Below are 21,810 nucleotides of genomic sequence, written 5' to 3' on the forward strand. Positions count from 1 at the left end.
AAAAATTTTTAACCCTAATCTTTTAAATAACACTAGCCCTAACCCAAATTCTAACCTTTCTCCTTTGATGTCCTTGGTTTCTGTAAAGTAAATTAAAGCCCACATTCACTCAAATAAGATAAAACAAAACAGATAAGACAATATTTATGACCCAAGAGTAGTCAAAACAATATACCTCTAATTATCTAATGGAAACATACAAGACATACAATACAAAATAGTATACTTTTACAATAGGCATCACTTTTGCAGTTTCAAAACTACTCTTTTTCGCTTAGAAATGCAAATATAACAGTTTTTGCTTCAAAATTCTAGCTCAAAGGAAAACCTTTTGGTTGCTACAAAATCACTGTCAAAAACCTGAGATAATTTCATGAATGAATGAACAAAACTTTGAGTATTTAGCATATCCGAGTTAAATTCTTCCAGACCCTTTCTGTGGTGGTTTAGGTAATATCATTAAGTAATTTAATACACTGTTATTTTTAATTACTAATTTTTATCACAGGTAACTAAAAACATTAATGATTTGCCAAGTTACCTCAAAGCAAAACAGTGATTTATGAGAATGACAGTTGGGAATTGAGGTTGTATGTAATATCACAATCTTTTCAATCTTGCTTTTAGACCATACTTTTAGTTGGACTAAAGTATGTAATTTGCAAGTGTTAAAGTAAAAAGCTTGATATAACTTTCATCGTACATGCAGCTGGTTAAAGACCACCTAGAGCATACATTTTTTGCTGCACTTGAGCCAGCTTTGATGGCACTTCTATATGCAACATCCTGAGTATAGGATAAAAGGGTGGTAAAGAAAATAAGATGTACATGAATATCTGAATAGTTGGGAACTCTTTTTCAATTATTTTTATGAGAAAATTTCCTCCTCCTTGTGGTATATTTAATCCCACAACACTTAGATCGGCTATAACTTCCACATAGTTATCAATAGTGCCACAATAAACCCGTAGAAACAAAGATGTGACTGAGACAAGAAGATGAATGCTGATTGCCTGCAGAAGTTTGAATAGCATATTGCAACATTTAACAACAAGAACAACAAAAAAAGTTTAAGCAGAATCCAAAAGATAAAACTCAATCCAGTCACACAACATATATTAAAGTTTAAATATTTTTAGACCCTAAATCTGTTTAGATAATCATCTTTATAGAAATACTGTGCAGTGCACAACACAATTTTAGGACTTTAGGAAGTTTTAACTTTTAGAAACATGTGAAACTATTCCTTGAATAGTAGGATATTCCTTCCGCAACCTTCTCCTTTCCTCACCTTTTTAAATGGTCATACCACAAACAGTTTATCTTCATCTGGTAAAGATGGTGATATGATAATACTTATTTTCCCACATACATAACTCTGGATTACTAAATTTTAAAACAAAATGCAAAAGGTATAGGAAAGATACATTTTGAGTATATGTCTCAATACAATATACTATAATTCTATTAATATCTGGAAAAGCTTGAAAGAATTTGTGGCAAGAAGTAATGAAAACATGATTGTTACAAAATATAAACAAAAAAGGAACACTCCCTTTAAATCTCTGAATGCATAAGACAATGATCAACATTACCCCTGTCACAGCAAGAAAAAAAAACAAACCCCCCAACATGTCTATCTGTCGACATCTGCCATGACAAAATATGCCTAACAGATGTTTATATGCCACCGCTAACAGACAATTCATACTCATCAGATGTTAAGCCACATTAATCAGTTCAAGATTTTCACATGATTCAAAAGTAATCTTTCTAATATTACAAGTTAGACATTTTTTAGTCATTACAACCTTTCAATTATTAACAAAAAATCTTTTAAATGCACTTTTTACATAGTCCAAAAATTTGGACATTGGCAACTTCATACAGCAGGTCCACAATTTCTGTTAGTCTCTGGTCATTACAAACATACTCATCTTTGGTCACAGTAAGCATACCATGTGTGAATATACAACTCATGATCTGCTCCTTAAACAGGCTATATCTCTTTCTGTTCATTTTCATTCTAGCCATTTAAAAGCTGGCACCAAGATAAACAAAAAATTAAGATTGTTTACACAAAAATAGAACTCTCCAACAGTCTTACTAAACTATAATGGTTATTAAGGAAAAATACGACTCACTAATCCTGTATGTTATTCTTTAAAATGTAAGCAAAAGTAGGCCACATATAAACCTGTAAGAGGAGTATTTTACAACAAGTAGTTATAATAAACTGTATATTAGTATTTTGTCCACAACAAAATGCCAAGTTCAATGCTGATGATCATGCAAATCTTTATTCTTCGTTGGGTTAGTTCATCACGAGATGCTAATTCTCTTCATGTGAGCAGTTAATACCATTCAAGAGATACAAGTCATCGTGTGGTAGAGTCTGGTGTAAGATACCAGCTGAAGGCTGACTGGTCAGCCAGCAGCACTAATTAGAGTGCAAGTTTGTGGTCCAGAGAGGATGGACAGGACTGCACCCAACCTCTGCTAGATGGATCCCACCAATATGGTTGGGTACCCATGGCATAATGGCCCTCCTGTTGGGTATAAAAAAGGGAGGTAGAGGTGTGGCAAGAGAGAAACTTGACAAGAGCAAGTCACAGCACTGCCATCAAAAATCAGTGGAGTGATGTGTGCTTATGAATGTAAATGTGCATATGTATATAGAGAGAAAGATTCACAGATTTAGATTGATATATACATTTGTACACACACACACATCAAATGTCAGTATCACATGGTTTCTTGTTGCAATGTCTGATTACAAAAAGCATGAAAGACAGATTAGTCATTTTGTTTTTTTATACATACACATTTGCTATACACTATACATTGTTACTACAAATCATCTCCAGGGAAAATTTAGTATGTAGCACATAATGAATCCAGAGAGGAATTTGTTGTTGAGCAACGTTGTTGAGCCAAACAGTAACAAAGCCATTTGAACAGCATTGATATGGAAACTAGATGTTCAGCTGAAAAGCATCTGAGAAGCATCCAGCAAACATATTGTTTGAACATCTTCTACCAAACTTGGGGAATCTGTAAAAGAAACAGAAAAAAATTAAACAGCTAATGCTTCAATAATCGACTGAAAGACAAATGCAATACACAGAGACATTCTTATGTGCATGCACACACACACCCAGAGAAATGCACATTGCCATACATTCTCTTGTCTGTCTCATTCTCAAGTTTTTATATTTTTATAAAATGTACAACTTTTGCCACTGACTAAGAGAAAAGAAGACATCTTGTCCAATCTCAGCTCGAGCAGCCTCAGCTGCATGTTTGATGGCAAACAGGGCAGAAGAGGACATCACTAAAGGTGGCTCACCAGAACCTGTGCCAACAAAAACAGAAGTAAATGTAAGGCTCATTCACTCAAAACTAAGCTAAATGACAAAGCAATACCAGCAGTATTAGCTATTGTAAATCTCACATCAGCTCATGACACAATAATATATTCATACATCGTACTATCAGCACACAAAGATATTTTAATAGTATATTAATTTGCTCTATGCTAAACAAACTATACAATATGAACTTTAACCACATATCTTCAATTCTTTTCATTCATTGTTTGCTGTATTATCCAGCCAGATGAAAAATGATCCCCTCAAAGTTTCCCTTGCTCCTATAATGCTTTCTTGGAAATGGTAGTGGCTTTTGGCTACATATTAAAGATCTAAACTATTACATTTTATTCTTAAGTCTTACCCTTAGATCCAAGGACACCCATTGGATTAGGTGCATTCTTGAGTAAATCCAAGCGAAAATCAATCGGCAAATTCTTTGCCATAGGAGGTTTGTATTCCTAAAATGACAAAAGTCTTTTGCAATAGCACATGAATGATTAATACACATGAAAGTAATCATGGTATAAAATACCTTCAGACATCCCGTCATTTTGTAAGACTGTGGCTTATCAACGATATAAAAAGTCCAACAGTAACCCCAATCATTGTTTACAACTACCAAGACAAAGCATTACAATAAAAATAATTTATCTTGTTCACAAAGTAATCATGCAGAATAAAAATATATGTTCCTTTCTTGGGTTTTTCAAATTTCTCTGCTTCTCAAATCGGTGTGTTAGCAGCTTGCCATTAGTGCAGTGTGTAAGGGATGCCACTTAAACTATGCTGGATAAAATGATAAGGAACTAGCTGCCATGATCAAAAAGACAGCCTTAACTCACTAGATTATGGTTATTTACTGTCATTCTGACCACTACTGCATTCATAAAAAGTGACCAGACATCACATCATGATGAACATCACAGGCCCTAATATGTTAATAGACACAAAGATATACTTTCCCAAAAAGAGTAATGTACAAGAAAGTCAGAAATTCTTACACTCGTACATAAGAATTTCACTCCTAAAATTTCATGTCCACAAATGATAAATATTTATTTACCCATGTCCCAGCAGTGAGGGCCACTCCTGTGTCTGGATCATATTTCATCTTCTCTGTCAGGTGATACCCAAGTCCCATAACAAATCCCCCCTCAATCTGTCCAATGTCTATCTCAGGATTTATGCTGTAAGCAAAACATTTAGAGCTTATATGTTATTGGTGCAAAACCTCCTGCCCATGGCAGAGTAGGCTAAAATCATTAAAGACTGACAAAGAAATTCAATTTCTCTGTTATCTTCTCTTGATTTTTTGTTTTAACTTTCAGCTAGGTTGGCCATGCTTTAATTCTCAGTCCTATATTTTACTGAGAAAGAATGACTTTCGTGTCTTCTACTGAGCTTTAACAAATTATCTTCATATCTTTATTACCTTTCACCACAGTCAAAGAGGATGTCACAGCGCAGGAGCTGTGATTGTCCAGTCAAAACATCTATCTCTGCCTCCGTCACTGCTGCCCCATAAACATTGTAGTGGCAGTCATATTTATCCTGAGGATTAGTCCTGCAGAAAAAAATAATTCTATATACTGAACAAATAATAGTCCAAGAACATACACAGAACAGTTTTTAAAAACTGTAATAGCTAACGGTAAAGGTAATCTAATGACCTTATGATCTTATAAAAGTGTGGTGTTAGAATCCTCACTTTTCTTTCATTTTTCTAGGGCTTGGATTTTTGTGTGGGATGCTGCTCATCTCCTCAGCCACACTGCTTTACCTTTCCAACCCTCTAAGTCTAAGGAGTCAGTTACCCCTCTGCAGCTGGTTCAGCTAGGGGAAGTGTGCTAGTGTAACAATTAAAGAATGATAATAAAGTACACGTGAGATCTTTGATAAATTTGAGAGACAAATAAGGTCAATGATTCAGGATGAAAGTTTTGTACTCTGGTAACTTTTGTTAACTTCTTTAGTATAAACTTTAATATATGGCACAAACAAATATATCCTTGTTTCTTAAAATACAAGCTTTGCAGTTAATCACAAAAAAGGCTTCTCACATGAATCTGGCACAAAGATCCACACCCTGCTGATAGCAGGCCGTAACTAGCTGCTGCCATGTTGGATTCTTCATCTTCTGGCGGACAAGAGCCATGCGTTCTTTGAGCTGCTCACAGCAATTCACAACACCCTGTCAATCAAACAAACAATGGGTGCAAAGATTAGACTGGGGAATGATAAAGTTTAAGGATGCTGCACCTATACTATCAACTGCTGCTGCAATAATTTTCAGCAGAACTAGTGACAGACTTGTCAGAGAAGCTTGTGAATGATAAGGTTAGAGGAGATGTTATGAAGACCAAAAGGAGTATGAAAGCTGTGGCGAGAACTCCCTAGCAGCATGGAAAGCCAGAAAAAGACAGGCCCCAAAAAGTTTGCCAAGAAAGTCCTTGATACCCTGATTCTACTTTGATTTGTGCTAATTTTCACACACACACAAAAACACCCTTACCAAGCAGTTCAGTTCACTCGTGATGCTGCCACCTGTGGTCATTGAGTTGGCATTGGTAACCGAAGATCCCTTCTGAACACGTATAAGGTTCAGTGGCACCCCTAGTTCATAGGCACACACTTGGGCCACCTGCAAGTTCATACAGTCAATGTGAGGCTCCAAAATAATTAAAACTTATTTATTCGGTACACTGTACCCAATTTCAATCATGAAATAACATGAAATCAATAAAACTTTTTCCAAGTTAATTATTATTATTTTCCTCTTATTTTGATTTAAAAAAAGGATAAATTAGATCTGTGTAGATCTATATATTTGGCTTCATGTCAAAGTATACCATGAATATGATAAACTCACCTTTTGGTTGATACCTTGTCCAACTTCTATGCCACCATGTTCAATAACAATAGTGCCATCGCTGTGGTAGATAGCTACAAACACATTAAAGTAGCCACTCCGCCAAACAAGACCAAATCGTGTTGGCACCAGTGAAAGTCCACGTTTTTTCCACCTGTTGGCCTGCACATGTACCAAGCAGCTCAAAAATAGACTCTCATTCAGCAAAATGAGGTCTCTTTGTAAAAAACATGGAGTAAATAAAAAGGCTCATTTCAAAAGTATTGATATTTTATTTTTTTGGCGAAGAAATGAAATTTTCCTTTTAAATTCTTTTTTTCAATGCCTTATGGATGATCTGACACTAAGCAACTGGATTAATTCATTGATCTCCCTAACCATGCATCTACTAGACAAACTTTAATTCAAAATGGTGTGGCCAGAAGAGGAGGAAAATTTCTCTGCCAAATTTCTCACTTGATGAATGGTTTATGCAGCTATAAAGAAAATGTTTATCCATTTCTATTATTCTTATTGATATTTACATCATATTATGTTTTCATTGCCACACAACAATGTTGTTGAATTTTCAATACATTTATACCTTATTGTAGTCCTCTACTGTCTTTTTACGAACAGCCAAGTCAGATGATGCCTCAAGTTGTGCCACAAGATCCCTGATAATACAGTAGTCTAGTTTCATGCCACCAGCAGATGTCTGTGTCAGATATAACAATAATATTTATCCATCTAGTAAACAACAGTTTAATCTGTTATTAGGTACTGCATTATTATTAAACATTAAAATTTGACTGGGTTAGGGTTAGATTATTTAACATTAAATAGACAATGGACTGTTAAAGATGTCAGCATATTACACTTTCTTCTATTGTAGTTCAGTACATTTTTACCACATACATTATTACAAGATTAAGTTTATTAAACAAATTAGATGATTTGTAACAAGAAGCATGCAAATTTAAACTTCTTGCAAGCAACAAGAATATATTTAAAAAAAGAAAAGATAATAAAATTATTATTTTAAGTAATGATGCAGATTATCCGGCTCCACCTCGATCTGTCACACTACATATACTACGCATGTAAGGGAACATATATGTACTCGTCTTTGTGCAAAGGCTTTTACTTCTCCCTGAAAAGAAGCATAAAACTAACCTGCCCTTTCTGATACAGATTGAGCTTGCGGACTTCACTGGGGTCTTTATTGATAGTCTTGGCGACATGCTCCATGATTGATTCCATAATGAACTGGGCTGGTACAGAACCTGCACATAACAATCAACTGCTTTAAACACAATCTTTTCAGCAGCTCAGTTTAGGAGATAAGCTTTTTTGTAAAGCTTTGTGAAAAGATAGAGCATGTCTTTCAAATGTTGATACCATATTCAACTGCTAGATTTCCTACAATATCCAGTCCAAGATGCCCCTAAGCTCTCAATAGTCAGGTCGTCCAAAAATGTTAATGAAGAAATGTTCCTGCACTAAGAATCAGTGCATAAATAACTTTCCCTATGAAGAACAGAAAAAAAAATAAAGAAAGGAATAGGTTTATCAGCCATACCAGGAGAACGGCAATAAGCATTGGATGGTTTGTTGGTTTTCACTAAAGCTGGGGTGAAATTCCAGTTGTCACAATGGTAAGCTAGAATAACCAAAAAAAAAAAAGAGAAAACAAAAACTTACCCACATTTCATTATATTTTCACTGTAATATATGTTACAGAAAATAGATAAAAATAGATTTTCTGAAAATGTTGCTCTTTATGTTGTCCAGACATACAGCTATAACCAAATCATGTAAACAAAAGCTCAAAAACAGACAATATGTCATCATAAATAAGAGTTCATGACATCAGTGTGCACATCAGATCTTGCTTACAAGGATAAAGCTTCAATAACCTTATCTACAGTTTTCATACCATTGTCCATCCAGATATACATATTGATGACTGAGTTTTCATTTGGGGAAGACCCACAATCAGCATAGAAAAAAATCTTGATGCCATTCAGCAAGCCGTCCTCTGTGAACCCCACCTATAAACAAACAAACCTGGTAATACAATAAGCTAAACAAATTCTACATTGTGCTATATAATGCTATTCCCATCAGCATAAAGCAGACCCTACTACACCTTTCTTCCCTGGCTGCAAGTTTAAGCTTTTATTGATTACTTGATTGCCACACTGTGCTACCATTGTCTTCATAGCATTGCTCCAGCAAACTATTTTTCTGAGCTACCTCTACCTACCATCCATTAGACCTTCTTTCTGTGCCATCCATCAGACTTTCTCTGTGTGCCATGCATTAGATGAAATACATGCCCTCTTCCTCCTTTTCTGGTACCACTGTTTGGAATTATTTGCCCCCTTCTCTTCAAACTGTCTACATTCAAAGCTTTCAAATCCAGCCTCAAAAGTTCAAAACCCAATCCAGTAAACTCTTTCATTCCCTCTTCAATTCTTCATCGTTATCCCTACACTTCATTCCTCTTCCCCAAGTCACCCATTCTTTGTGCTGTTAATCGCTGGTTCATTTGTAGTTTTTCATGCACACTGCATTAAGCTCATCTCTACAAAGTCAATTATCATTAAAATAAAAGAAACCATTAAATATTTGTGATACTTGCTTCATAGTCTGCATGGAAAGGAAACCGCTTTCCAATTGCTTTCATGTTGTCATGAAAACCCATTCGAAGGCGAACTGGTCTGAAACATACATTTCACAGAAACCAATGAACTTTCTGAGATATAAACTACAGTAAATTGCTATATTCTCTTAAACAATGTGGAGGCAATGTTTCACCTGCATGGCCAACACAATAGTCCACAGAAAAAAATTGCTATATCCTATTACACTGCTTCTGACCCTGCACTGCGAATGAATAATATTGATAATAAAGACTTGATAATCACTTAGACAAAGATCAACTCAATAATGTGAAAATATGTCTTCATCTGAAAAATACATATTCAGTGATGAAATTATAGAAAGAGAGACATACTCATGTGATTTACTCACTGTTGCATGATGTATGCTGCCAAAGCACAAGCTCCTGACACTTGGAAATTTCGAGAAATTTTGGATCCAAATGCTCCTCCCAGACGCTTTACTTCCACCATCACACTGTTAGTGACACAAATTAAACGCAAGAAAAATACAAGAAAGTATAAATTTAAAAACAACTTAAAAATTACATTAACTTTTTTTGTTGTAAATATTCTTTCTTCGAAACTTACCAGATGACATGACCACGAATGATATAATAGCTCTGTAACAATTGAAAGTTGACTTCCTGGCAGCATAGACTACCAAGTGCATGGATTTTGGCAGTATATATAAACTAAAGCTTTGATGCCTTCATACAAGAGCTGTAAAGACCATTGCACACCTGACCAGGAGAGGTACTCACTACCTGCAAGCTCATTGTCTGGGAGGCAACTTTCACTGGTTACAGAGCAATTGTAACCTGTTATCTCCATGTAATCTGGTAATGTCAAAGAAGGAAAGATCCTTCATAAATTAAAGTTCATGCATGTAGGCAGCCACTGACCTGCTCTGGGGTATGTTCAGAACCTTGGCCACAATTTCACAAGTTCCATCAATCCACTGAGTGGATGCTTCAACTTCAATGCCACCTGAGTCATTGAGGCAACACCTTGCAATTTGTGTTTCAAGCTGAAAATGATATTGTGTGCCACACTCAATACTGCCTGATATGCGCCTGGGGGATCCCTTAATAGCAGCTGAAATGCCAGAATAGAAGAGTATCTTCAGAATATCTACAAAACAAACTGTCAATTTATAAATTCTTTGATATTATCTCTTTCAATCTAAAGCAGCAGTGTGTATTATTTCTTCAAATTTTAAAGTATCTAGATATCTAGCACGAGCTATAAGCCTTGCAAAAGGTAAACCTTTTAAATTTTCTTACCTCTATTATATAATATGCTAGAACAACACATGTACAGTGTAAAAACAAAACACTCTCAATAATATTTATTACTCAGATCTTAAACCAGTATTACAGATTAATCAAAATTTACTCAAGTTCTTAGTTCAGTTACTAATAACAAACCAGGTATAACAATTATTCATATTACATTCTTAAGTCTTACCATCTGGATCTCCCACAATAAGAGGGTTAGGTGCACCAGGAAAGAAGGACTTTTGTTTGATAGCTTCGTCAAGATTCAGCAGGGGAGGTTGGACATCTTTGTATGTGACCTTAACAAGGGATGCTGCAGTTTCTGCTGTCATGGTGTCGTCTAATCACAAACAGCATGTAACAGCTTCAGTGCTAAGCAAGCCTAAAATGTTCAACATTTCTTTCTTTACATTTAAAAGCATATCATGCTTTCAGTCTCTACCAAATGGCAATATAGGCAATAACACAAGACTAGCATTATTTGTCTACCTTGATAATCCCACAGTTAGGTGTTTATATTTATTTATCCCCCTCCCTTTCTTTGAAGATAGGACAGTGCTCACTACTTATTTATTTCATTTATAAGATGCAATTCTTAGCAAATCACTAATACAACACTATATACCAAGAATACAAAAATAAAGATGACATTACCAGCTACAATGAGTCCTATAGGCTGGCCAGCAAACAGAATTTTACCACTGCTAAAGATCTGTAACAAGCAAAACATGTTTCACAACTACATCAAATGGCATTAAAGTCTATCGAACACTATATATATATTTACCCAATAACAGCCTTCAGTTAAACTTTAGTTACACCTCACATAGCAAAAAGAATTTGTGAGATTTGATTCATCTTTTTTATTTTTTGGGGGGATTTTTTGTCTTCCACTTTCAAAACATTGGTATGAAAAAGATCACAAAATAATCTTTCTCAAAAGCAATGCTAAGGCAAAAACAGCCTGACATTCACTTTCCTACCAATAAAAATATCAGGAAAAATAATTTATGTCCAGGAACAGTGACCTAATATACAAATAATATACTACCCACAATGACTAGACACGACCCACACATCACAGAGTCAACCAAAACACAAGATGACCCTCAGACTGCAAAAGGACACATTCAACTAGTATTGGTCCTGACATGAGTTACGACGGAGTTCAGGAAGGCCATCAATTCAGCAAAGAAACTATATCTCAACAGGGAAAATCTGGCCTGGATGAACTTACGCCTGACCCCAGATGGTATGAGACAGAACAGGCCACTGGCCAGGTGGGAAGCATCCACCACAATTTGTGCCCGCAGGGGGTAGGGCACAGCCAATACATCAGCTAGCTGCACGCACCACCAAGATGAGTAGGACTTTCTGCTTTTGGGTGGAACTGCTGTGCCAGATGGTGACAGAGAATTCAGTACACTCTTGATCACTGCCTGGTAAAAATGAGTCTTGAGTAAGAAATGACCAAAAGTTGGACGATGACCCGAATATAAAGATCTAGGTGACTGCAACTTTCATTGTCGTGATTTCCTTCAAATGAATAATTTTTGCTCTTAACTCACCTCCTCTGGCATGGAGTACTGACTTTGAGGCATGAAATTGTTCTCTCCCCCTGCTGGAAAGTCTGTAGCTTGAATGTATCTGTATACACCTGGCAGTTGCTGAAAAAAAAAAACCAAAAAAAAAAAACCAGCAATAATAGAACTAGAACTGCATTAAAGTGATAATTACCAAAAAAAACAGTCTAGATCTACAAACATCATATGAAATGCAAGTGTTTAACTTACAAGGGCTTGTGATGCATCAACAGTGTCGATGACTGCATTGCCCACTGTGCTCAGAACAAAAGCTGCATACAGCTCACTTTGAGCTGGCCTCTGGTCATCCAGAAAGCGAGTTACACCAGAAGTCTGCAGGATACAGGATATTGTAATCATCCATTAATCAGTCTATAGAAACTATTAAAATGAAACATTATTCTTCTCCTAAACACACACACACTGAAAGACTTGACACTAGCAGTAGTCACCTAAAATCCTCCTTTCTTACAAACATTCACTTATGAGAGCAAAGCCTGATCTACAGGTATAATCAAACACAAGATATGCACACCTGATACACAGCTTCTCTCTTTGTCATGGGTTCTGTAACAGGCCACTCCTCTTTGTGTGTGTCATAGGTCTGAACTGCGGATGACACTGGCCGCTCCAAGAAAGTTGCACCACTCTTAAACCGTTGATCCACAACATTGGGGCATTCGTTCAAGACAAACTAGGCAGATAAAAAAACTCATTTGAAATAGTATCCTCCAGCTAAATCACCTGCTACATCTTTTAAGAGCTTTTGTAGTAAAAGGAGAAAAAGCTAAACTAATCTGATGCACTTAAAGTGGATTAAGACCCCATGTATAGGTGGACAAAAAACCAGCTAAATCCAAAATCCAAATGACAGGAAACTTCAGCAGACCATTTTCAAGAGTCATTTCCTAGAAAATGAACCAAATCATGACAAGGTTAGTTGGTTGGTTGGCTTATTTAGTAGGAAAGTGCTTCCACCTTGTGGCAATTTTGCACTATATGGGGGAAGAGAAACCAAACGAGAGTACTCGAAGAAAATCCCTGACGCCAAGCCCTGCGAACAAGTGTCACATACAGAGAGTGTCCCAAGACAAGATCTGAACCCTGAGCCGCTCGCTGCAGTGGTGACAAGCAAATGTTTTAACCACTACACTACTGTTTGCCCCCTAGTCATAACAAGATGGTGATAAAGATCACTTATACTTACTCTGTAGAACAGTGCTTGTGCCAGTGTGCGACGATATTGAGGACTGGCCAATACAGGACTACTGTCAGGGTTAAGTTCTTGACCAAGACATTGCAGAGCATCTAGAGGGGTAAAAATAATCTATAAAATGCCTAACAGATATGCCAAAGATATTAGCTAAATGTGTAAAGTAGACAGTTATGATTACTTTTTTCACCCTGACAAAAAAATTCACAAAAATATAAGAAATCTATTTTAAGTGACATGAAATTAACGCTTTTAAGAGTTGCCCACATCAAAGTTAACCATGTTTCAAAATATGCATGTCTGACTTTAATGCAAACCTTAAGGTGAAAAAAAAATTGGCACCAATGGAGGCTGTTCACTTTCAACTTCAAAACATGTTAGAAGATTCAGCAAACAAAGAAAGAGTAAATACACAGGTGTTCATGTGGTTTATAGAATGTAAAGACAAATAAGAAAACAAGAAGACAAAGTGAAAAACCAAAAGCTTGAATGTGCAGGACCATAATGAAGAAAAGAAGAGTATGGTAGTGTTAACAATGATGAAAATTATGGAAGTAATGGCAACGGTGATGGTCATGAAGTTTGATGGGCAGTTCAGACATGTTACAGTATATATGGAAAAAAAACCACATCTACTACAGACCTTTTAAAACTTGTGGATTTCCGAGCTCTTTTCCTTCGAGAAACTCTTCCGTATTTGTGGCATGATTCTTAAGAATAAGAAGGAAAAAAACCACAAATACATTTTATTAAAGTTCTGTTGATACATTTCGTTATAGTTTCTTCCAATTCGTTTTATGATCTTTAGATCTAACCTGTGATCCATCAACATCTTGGTCTAAGAACGAATCTTTTAGATTAAATTTTAATTCCATCTGACACTTTTGTAGTCAAATGTCCAGCTATTAGTTTAAATTGTTCTACCAGTTTGCTGTTGATGCCTTGAAAAACCAGGGTTGGGCGAGATGTCACCGTGTAGTTCTTGTTAGGGTCTATGGTCATGTTGAAGCCAGAGGTCACATACCCATGACAATTCTGGTATAGCAGACAGAAAATTCTCAATGAAGTCATGATTAAGAAATATTATATATGTATGCAAAATAAAGTAGTTAACATTTTGTGCATACTTGTCTAGGAATGTGTGTGTGTGTGTGTGAAGGAGAGAGAGAGAGTGTGTGTTTGAAAAGATACACCATTAAATAAATCTACGAATATATTTAATTTACATGAGGGTCTTTCTCACCTGCAATCTCTGAGAAACACGGAAAGTGCTAATGTGCACATTTATATCTGTGTAGCGAGGTAAGATGGCTGCAGTGATAACTTTGCCTCGCATGTCTAGGTTGAGAAAGTCAGTCAGACTATAAATTCCTTCTTGAGAGTCTGCATCAGCTGTTACAAATGTAAGTAATGTATTACCTCTTCTCTCTTTTTTTTTTAATAGCCATTAGCACATAAAATATTACTACAAAATATGACAATTAAAAAATGGACAAATTTGAATTTATCTGAGATATAGTGCTCAGTTCACAATACATTGTCTATGAGAAGCTATGAACTGTGACCAAAACAAGTCACAAAAAGTCACTAGGTCGAAGTCTGAGGAAAAAGGAAATTCAGGGAGACGGTTTATCAGTTATAGAATGGTTACTTTGGATCTATATGTCTCCTTTTAGTACTTTTAATCATTTTTGGAATAATGTCTGAAGTTAGAAAATTTCATCCTTTATGTATTTTAGATCAGTCTAATGAAAAATTCAGAATAAATGAATCAGTTACTGACCAATCACAATCTGTGTTCCAACTGTTTCCAGTATGGTGAAAATATCAGATACAAAATCAGGGTGTATGTGTTTCAGCATGAGACTGCCAGCCCAACTACCACTCTGAAAAAAATATAAATATTAAAAAAATAAAAATACATAAATGACTTTGAGGAATTTTTTTGAAAACCCAGTGGCTCAGTCTTGCTGTATTCTTCAAGGATGACCATTTAATTGTTTTTTACATTGATGTGTAGCAGCAGCATGAACTGAAACCTTAATTGTTATTGTTGCATAATTGTTAATAAGTTCGGTCTGTGTTTGAATGTGGTTTTTGTGTCAATCTATTTTGAAGTTGTTGGTTTGTTTTTTTTTTCTATGTTTTGGAAAGGGCACTGAGTCGACTCTGTGGTTGAAAATTGCGCCAAATATATCTGCTTTAATAATAAGAAGAAATAACTTACATTCCTGATGGTGTTTGTGGCCACCTGGCGCAAGTGCAAAGCAAACGCAGGAAAGTATGGCAATGAGTCTTCTTGTACTGTCTCAAACAGTTCCAGTAAATTAGTCAAGCTGACATTGGCTCCAATCTTCACTGTCTCTTCCATCTATTTAAGCAGCAGAAATCAACACATTAGGGCAACATGACCAAAGGAAATTATAGTTAAAAGAAAATCAACATGGCGAGTCATGCATGTTAAAAAATATATCAATTATTCTTCTGCTTTTTTAATGAAAATTGTTGATTCCATTCATTACAGTCTTTATTTCTATTATGTTTTGACGTTTGTAAACTTATGTTTTACCTGCACAGAATAAAATGTACTTATGCCCCTTAAATCAATCAGGACATCATACAGCCATGGTCCAATATCCTTGTAGACACCTGCAAATCATATTCCATGTTCTTACACATGTAAAATATAAACACAAAAACACAAACACACATTGACTAAGTCTTTTTTCTTGTTCTGTTTTGGGGAAAAACCATAGTTTCAGTTCCAGAAAAATATAAACAACAATTTTGTTTCAATCTATACTGTCAGCATATCCACCTTCAAGCATACAGCACTGAAGATAAAAAGTGCAACTTCTGTAACTGATTTCTGCTTTTTTGTGGCTGCTGAGTAAACAATGATTTTACCAAAGCCAGTGTTGCCAAACACCAGTCGATAGTTTGCAGTACGATACTGGTTGAGCAATGAGTACAAGGTAGAGGTGTCTACAGGTTTAAACCACTGAGCCCTGTCACTGACAATGTGGATGGGAGCATCACTGTTATAACCATTCCATTCTGAGATAATGGAAGATTTTGACTTTTGACAGCTGCCAGAGCACGGCACACCAGTCTTCTTGCAAATCTTTGCATCCAGATCCTAGATAAATGAGATAAAAACCTCCAGTTAAGTATACTTTTACACCTCCAGAAGCATTGTGGAATATATCCCCTTTGTAATTTTGTTCCATTCCTAGCATAATAAATGTCAGTTTTTTAAGTCCTTTATTATTAATTGTTAGTTTTCTGATTAACAAGCAATAAATGGCAGAAAGCTTTATAACTTGAATATTTTTTTCTGTCTTTTAGCACCGACCTAAAAATTATTACTGTACTGGTGCTATTCTGGGTACTCTAGGAGTACCCAAAATAAGCCACTGACAGTTAACCCAATGAACAGGTGTCACATCCACTGAGTTGTGTTAGGGGTGAGCTCTGATGCCCACAACACCTAGTTATCACTATCATGGTGACAGGCACTTTAGTTCACTGCACCATCAGCCACCCAAGCATTGGGTCCGGAAATATCACCTCAGCAACTGAGCCAACTACTGGTCTAATTTTCTTTTCAAGTAATCAATATACAATATTCACTACAACAATGACATGTTCTGACCTCAATATCTACAGGGCCTCCTGATGGAGATGGTTTAGCATCAATACAAAAAGATTTCATTGCGTCCAGAATAGACCTGTATCCTGAAAAACATAATAATACAATAAGTTACATATAATTTATAACTTATAATAATTACATGATAGTAAAGACAAGAATAATACTATTATCAGCATGCCCGTGGCACCAGGATTAGTAAAAGGAATCGACAACATTGAGAAGCATGTTTTTCTTTGTTGTCAAACTTTAGCACAGAATAAAAAAATATATAAGATGCAATTGCACAGCTCAAAGACACTATGACTCTTACAAGACAACGTAGTTAAAATTTTAAATCTCTACAAATTAGCTCTTACATACTCAAAACAATGCACACCTGTGCAACGGCAAATTGTGCAATCAAAGTTGTCCTCCACTAGTTTCATTGTTGGATGTGGATTTCTCTTTAAAAGCCTGTTACAAAATTATACAAAACTACCATGTAAAGGCGATGAAAGCTAAATAAAGATGTCTGTTTTTTTAAGCCACAAGAGGCAGTAAATCAACAGCAAGCAACTGCAGTGAGATCATTTCATAAAAGACCCAAGACCAGTCTGACATCTACCTCTCCAAAAACTATCACAATGTTTAGTTACCTGACAGAAAATAACATACTTGAAGACCATATCATAAAGTTACATACATATATTTAAATTTCTTGATTCCTTGACATAAAAAAATTCAGCAATACAAATTGACTGTAAAAGAAGGAAAAACCATGCACTTGTGTGTTTACCAGCCAACTGCAGTTGGTGGACTTACGCTACGCACTTCTTACATCAATATTATTATCATGTCTGTGTAAAGTATGAATTCACTAAATGATGTATACTACATCAGCCCAATGGAATAATTACTGTTTTTTGTTTTCTTATAAATTTTTGTATCAAAGAACTAAAATTTACTGCAAAGTTTATTTTGTAATTCTTGGCTTCCTAGTTATGAGTTTTTTTGTTTTTTTTTATGTAACAAATATGACTGAATACATTGTATGATGACAAGGTTAAATGAATGACACTTACCCATACATATTCATAACCTGGGCAGGGCTACAAAAACCACATTGAGAACCATTATATGTTGCTAGACGTTCTTGTATGGGATGTAATCCATCTCTAGGGTTGCCAAGTCCTTCAATAGTGGTGATTTCCCATCCATCACACATGTACAGCTGGACAAGGCACTGCATTATCAAGACAGATAAAACACTGATAAAACTGACAACCACGTACATTTTATGTTATTAATCAGTCACATTCTAGTCAGCTTTTAACTCATAAGCATTTTCAATTCTTCGGATAAAGTTTTGCATTTATATAGTGGAAATAATTCACAAAAAGTTAAAATCAAGGTAAATCACGAGTTTTATGTTAGACCCATGTAGACATGAACATAATTTGTTTTTTTATTATTCAGCTTAACTGTAAAGATGTCTGAGTCCTCTAGTCATTTATTATGGATTATAATAATGATGTTTTACATCTGTTTTAAATATGATACAACCATTCTAATTACTCACAGAGTTCACAGTGTAGACCTGCACTGACTTGCTGATGGGGTTGAACAAACTAACTGCCACAAGACAGACACCACAGCCTCCTTCAATGCACATCTGCTTGGTGCCAGTTGATATCCCAGATGATCGAAGGTATTCATTGAGGGAGGTTGCAGGACTATAGTCATTTCCAACTTCAACACAGCAAAAATTAGCAAACCTCAAATATAGAATGCTTGTGGATTGACAATTTTTAAATTAGATATTTTAAATCATGAAGTTTTAAGGTAATAGAAAATTTTAAACCTTTAAATGTTGAAGCTTCTTTATACTATATAAATACAGAAGCTGAATATATGACCTCTGCAGTTTTCTGTGGCTACAGTACATATGCTTGAAAAGTAACTATGTCAGCATGATACTGATAGAATATTGATGATGTGTATTCTGCAAACTAAAGACTCAACAAAAAAAATGCTTCTCATTTACAGCCTTTCTCTTAAACTTGGTATTACTTATATATAAAAATAAAGTAATCACACTTGATTGCAACTGACTTACAGTTCAACAAACATTTAAGGAAATAAGAAAATTGTACATGTAAATTCTTATTTTATCTTTCTTAAACTGCTTAATCAAAAAATTAAAGCTACACGAGGGGCAGAAAAATTGGTCTTTTTTACCTGTGTATTGATTTCCATTTATGGTGAAGGTGACGGAACTGTTGGTAGGTTCCCTGGCACGAAACTTAAAGAAGAAGCCGCATTTTTCACAGGTGGCAGCATAGACACCATTTTTCAGATCTCTCCCTACAGGTGGTAGATGGCTGTATCAAAAAATGCAAAGGCTATTCAAGTTTTTATCTGATCCACTTGTGTTTTGAAGGCAGTTTTGTAGGAGGAAAGTCACTGTGCTTAAAAAACGCTAATGTATTGCAAAATAGGAAAATTCATTGCTTTTGCACATTTTAAACTTTCTTATGCAGTTCTTGAGCACACAATCTCTCTCTCACTCACACACATACACAATTAAAAGACTAACTGAACAGAGTAGATTAGGAGGGAGGTGCATGGGTGGGTTGATGATCGGTTTGCGCAAAGAGCACAACAGCAACAGCGCGGTCTGCATTATTATAAATGTTGTGACACACAAACTGCATGGCTCAGTGAGTCCGGCTTGACAAGATCGTTTCGCTTGGTTGGTTTGTTGTCGAGAGCTCGTTTACAAACATAGCACTATAGGCCCCCGGTTTTCAAACTTTTCCAGACGAGTACCACTTCCGAAAATTTGAATTGACTGAGTACCACCTCCCAACCCTACCCACTACGAATATATATTTGTATACTAGTGTAAGACTTAGTCATGGTGTACCACCTGTCATACCAGTAGTGGTATGTGTACCACAGTTTGAAAACCGGGGTCATACACACGACAACAAGCATTGTGCACTGCCAAAACACACGACACAAACAGTGGCATCACACTCCAGGACAATCGATCAACTGAATTACCATTGTCAGTACAAAGGAACGACAAAAGAGAAAAAAATTAGCACTGATTAAGCCCTCAAGAGATTTAATGGACTGTCGGGAAAACGACGAATCATAACAAATGGTGACACCGCGAACTACTATATCTACATACGTCCATGGTGATACTAGTGGCTTACCTCGCCTTGCAGACCGGGCAGCAGACGACAGAACTAGGTGGCAGTGTCAACGACATTGTAAGCGGCTGCAGACTCCGATGTCTGACATGCAAACTAGGTTAGTGGAGCATCACCATTTGGGAGTTCAAACCAAGTTGTTAACTTTCGCTCCTGCCCTCCTTATTGGAAGCAAAGGCACCGAAGCGCAGCCTTCACCCGCTGACTTTACCCTTCTGTCTGCTGCCCTTCACTGGGTCACGTGGGTCTCTAGAGGGGGGTACATTATTCCCCCTGATCTCTGCGCCTACCTTTTCGAAAGGATAAACAACAATAAGACGATGAAATAAACAAAGCGCTCGTCAGGTATTGTATGACCCTCATTATTTACACAGACCTTCAGGTTTTTCCCGATCATTAAAAGATAAGTCACATAAAGATACATTTCTCAGTGTTTGATCTCTGCAATCCTGGTGGTGGAGGGTGGCGAGCTGGGGTGACCACCTATAAGGCTCCGAAGGGGGCAATGCACATGGTGTGTGGTGGGATGGAGATAATCCGTATAGTTTTCCAAATCTTTGAAATTTTAATGTTTTATTTGTTATCAACTCGTCAGTCCCTGGTGGCTACTTAGGGGTGGGCTATAGTAGTACAGTACAAGAACAAAACAAAGATGGAAATTGCCGCATAACTGTAAATTTTATTCAGTTTCACTCAGCCGGCCTGCTGTCTCTCCACGCTCACTTCCAAACCAAAAAGTCCCTCTCAACTGTACAGCTACACTACTTATTCTATCTCCCGTCGAACGTTCCAGAACCATCCACCCTCTTTTTCCCACGGTCTCGTCACGAGCTTTCTCAGCCCCCTTGATCCGTGGTCACCCCTACCCCGCCCTGACTGGTCATGGTCTTCCCAAGTGGCTCCGGCAACTTTGTAACAATGGATCCAGTGGACAGTAGTTGGGGGTGGGCAGCTCAAGACTGTACTGCACATGGAGAGAAGTTCAATTCTCAAGTCTGCGGTATACACAGTGTTATCCATAGGAATGGGAATCCCATGGGAATCCCATGGGAAACGTCCCATGGGACGGGATGGGATGGGACAGCACACATTTGTATTTCCCATGGTAGTCGATACTTGATATTGCAAAATAAATTTACTGTTATTTCATTCATCAAGGATTTAAATCTTTCCTCTGAATCATCTATTGTATGTGAAGTAGCAGGAATTATAGAACAAAAGCCGAAAAGTGGTTTTCAGTGTTGTCCATAGGATTGTTAATACCATGGGAATCCCATGGGAAACATCCCGTGGGATGGGACGGGATGGGACAGGCATAAATTGCCATGGGACGGGATGGGACGGGATAGAAAAATATGTCCCATGGACAACCCTGGGTATACACTCCTGGGTGGAATAGTAAAGTAAGACGGCGGGTTAGTGGGGCTGGGTAGGAAGGTATAGTCAGCACTGTCATGTTCCTGTCAACCTGGCTTTGATTACTGTATATCGTCTGAAGGCCATCGGACACCGATTATTTACCGATCAGCGACTAGAACAGGGGTGGGAAGACCGGACCTCGGGTCATATGCGGTCCGTGAAATAATTTAATCTGACCCGTCTAAGACAGCTGCAGACGAGTTTCGAAGTTCAGTCAGTCTATCAGCTTCTTCATAGCAACTTTAATGTGTATTAGGGTAATTATAATAATCACATAATTATGGCCATCCAGAGGACAGTCAATGCCAGGCACACAGGGGAGTGTACATGTGGCAAAACACTGTTGCGAATTAAACTATTGCTTGACCAAATATAGCAGGCTAGTTTTTAAGTTGCAATTTTGTATAATCTACAAAATGCTGTTATAAATATCCAAAATGGCCCCCAAAAGGCTCCCTGGTCTAAGTAGCAGGATGAAGTCGATTTAGTTATGAGCCAATCCATCTGGCGAGTGCCAAATGTCCGTTTTCGATTTCTTGCGGAATGTAAGATGTTGGCTAAGGTGAGTCAGC

The 21,810-nt window shown here is 36.7% G+C and overlaps 1 protein-coding gene across 1 annotated transcript; it reads right to left on the bottom strand.

Annotated features, from left to right (window-relative positions):
* Positions 1-130: 130 nt before the first annotated feature.
* Positions 131-20,068, bottom strand: LOC112560136 (xanthine dehydrogenase-like). The gene is made up of 34 exons (XM_025231730.1): positions 19,823-20,068; positions 18,837-18,979; positions 18,178-18,347; positions 17,681-17,841; positions 16,996-17,072; positions 16,620-16,702; positions 15,872-16,103; positions 15,534-15,613; positions 15,192-15,335; positions 14,748-14,850; positions 14,208-14,356; positions 13,889-13,999; positions 13,608-13,674; positions 12,959-13,059; positions 12,287-12,445; positions 11,962-12,084; positions 11,737-11,835; positions 10,823-10,880; positions 10,359-10,508; positions 9,794-9,986; positions 9,262-9,366; positions 8,870-8,948; positions 8,162-8,276; positions 7,805-7,885; positions 7,399-7,508; positions 6,827-6,940; positions 6,244-6,405; positions 5,887-6,015; positions 5,435-5,565; positions 4,807-4,938; positions 4,438-4,561; positions 3,736-3,832; positions 3,248-3,355; positions 131-3,054 (listed from the first exon to the last, which is right to left on the bottom strand). The coding sequence occupies exons 1-34, from the start codon at positions 19,876-19,878 to the stop codon at positions 2,984-2,986; spliced, it is 4,017 nt and encodes a 1,338-aa protein (XP_025087515.1). The 5' UTR covers positions 19,879-20,068; the 3' UTR covers positions 131-2,983.
* Positions 20,069-21,810: the final 1,742 nt, after the last annotated feature.

This window comes from Pomacea canaliculata, linkage group LG3, assembly GCF_003073045.1.
Source record: "Pomacea canaliculata isolate SZHN2017 linkage group LG3, ASM307304v1, whole genome shotgun sequence".
In the NCBI taxonomy this organism is placed as follows: domain Eukaryota; kingdom Metazoa; phylum Mollusca; class Gastropoda; order Architaenioglossa; family Ampullariidae; genus Pomacea; species Pomacea canaliculata.

What these genes read in the sequence shown, in the direction of transcription:
- LOC112560136 (XM_025231730.1), bottom strand. Translation starts at nt 19,878, where the DNA reads ATGTCGTTGACACTGCCACCTAGTTCTGTCGTCTGCTGCCCGGTCTGC. An exon ending in GTTTGGCAACACTGGCTTTG is followed by an intron (nt 15,614 to 15,871) that starts GTAAAATCATTG and finishes TATGATTTGCAG; the next exon opens with GTGTCTACAAGGATATTGGA. An exon ending in GATCTTTGTGCCAGATTCAT is followed by an intron (nt 4,939 to 5,434) that starts GTGAGAAGCCTT and finishes TTTTTTCTGCAG; the next exon opens with GACTAATCCTCAGGATAAAT.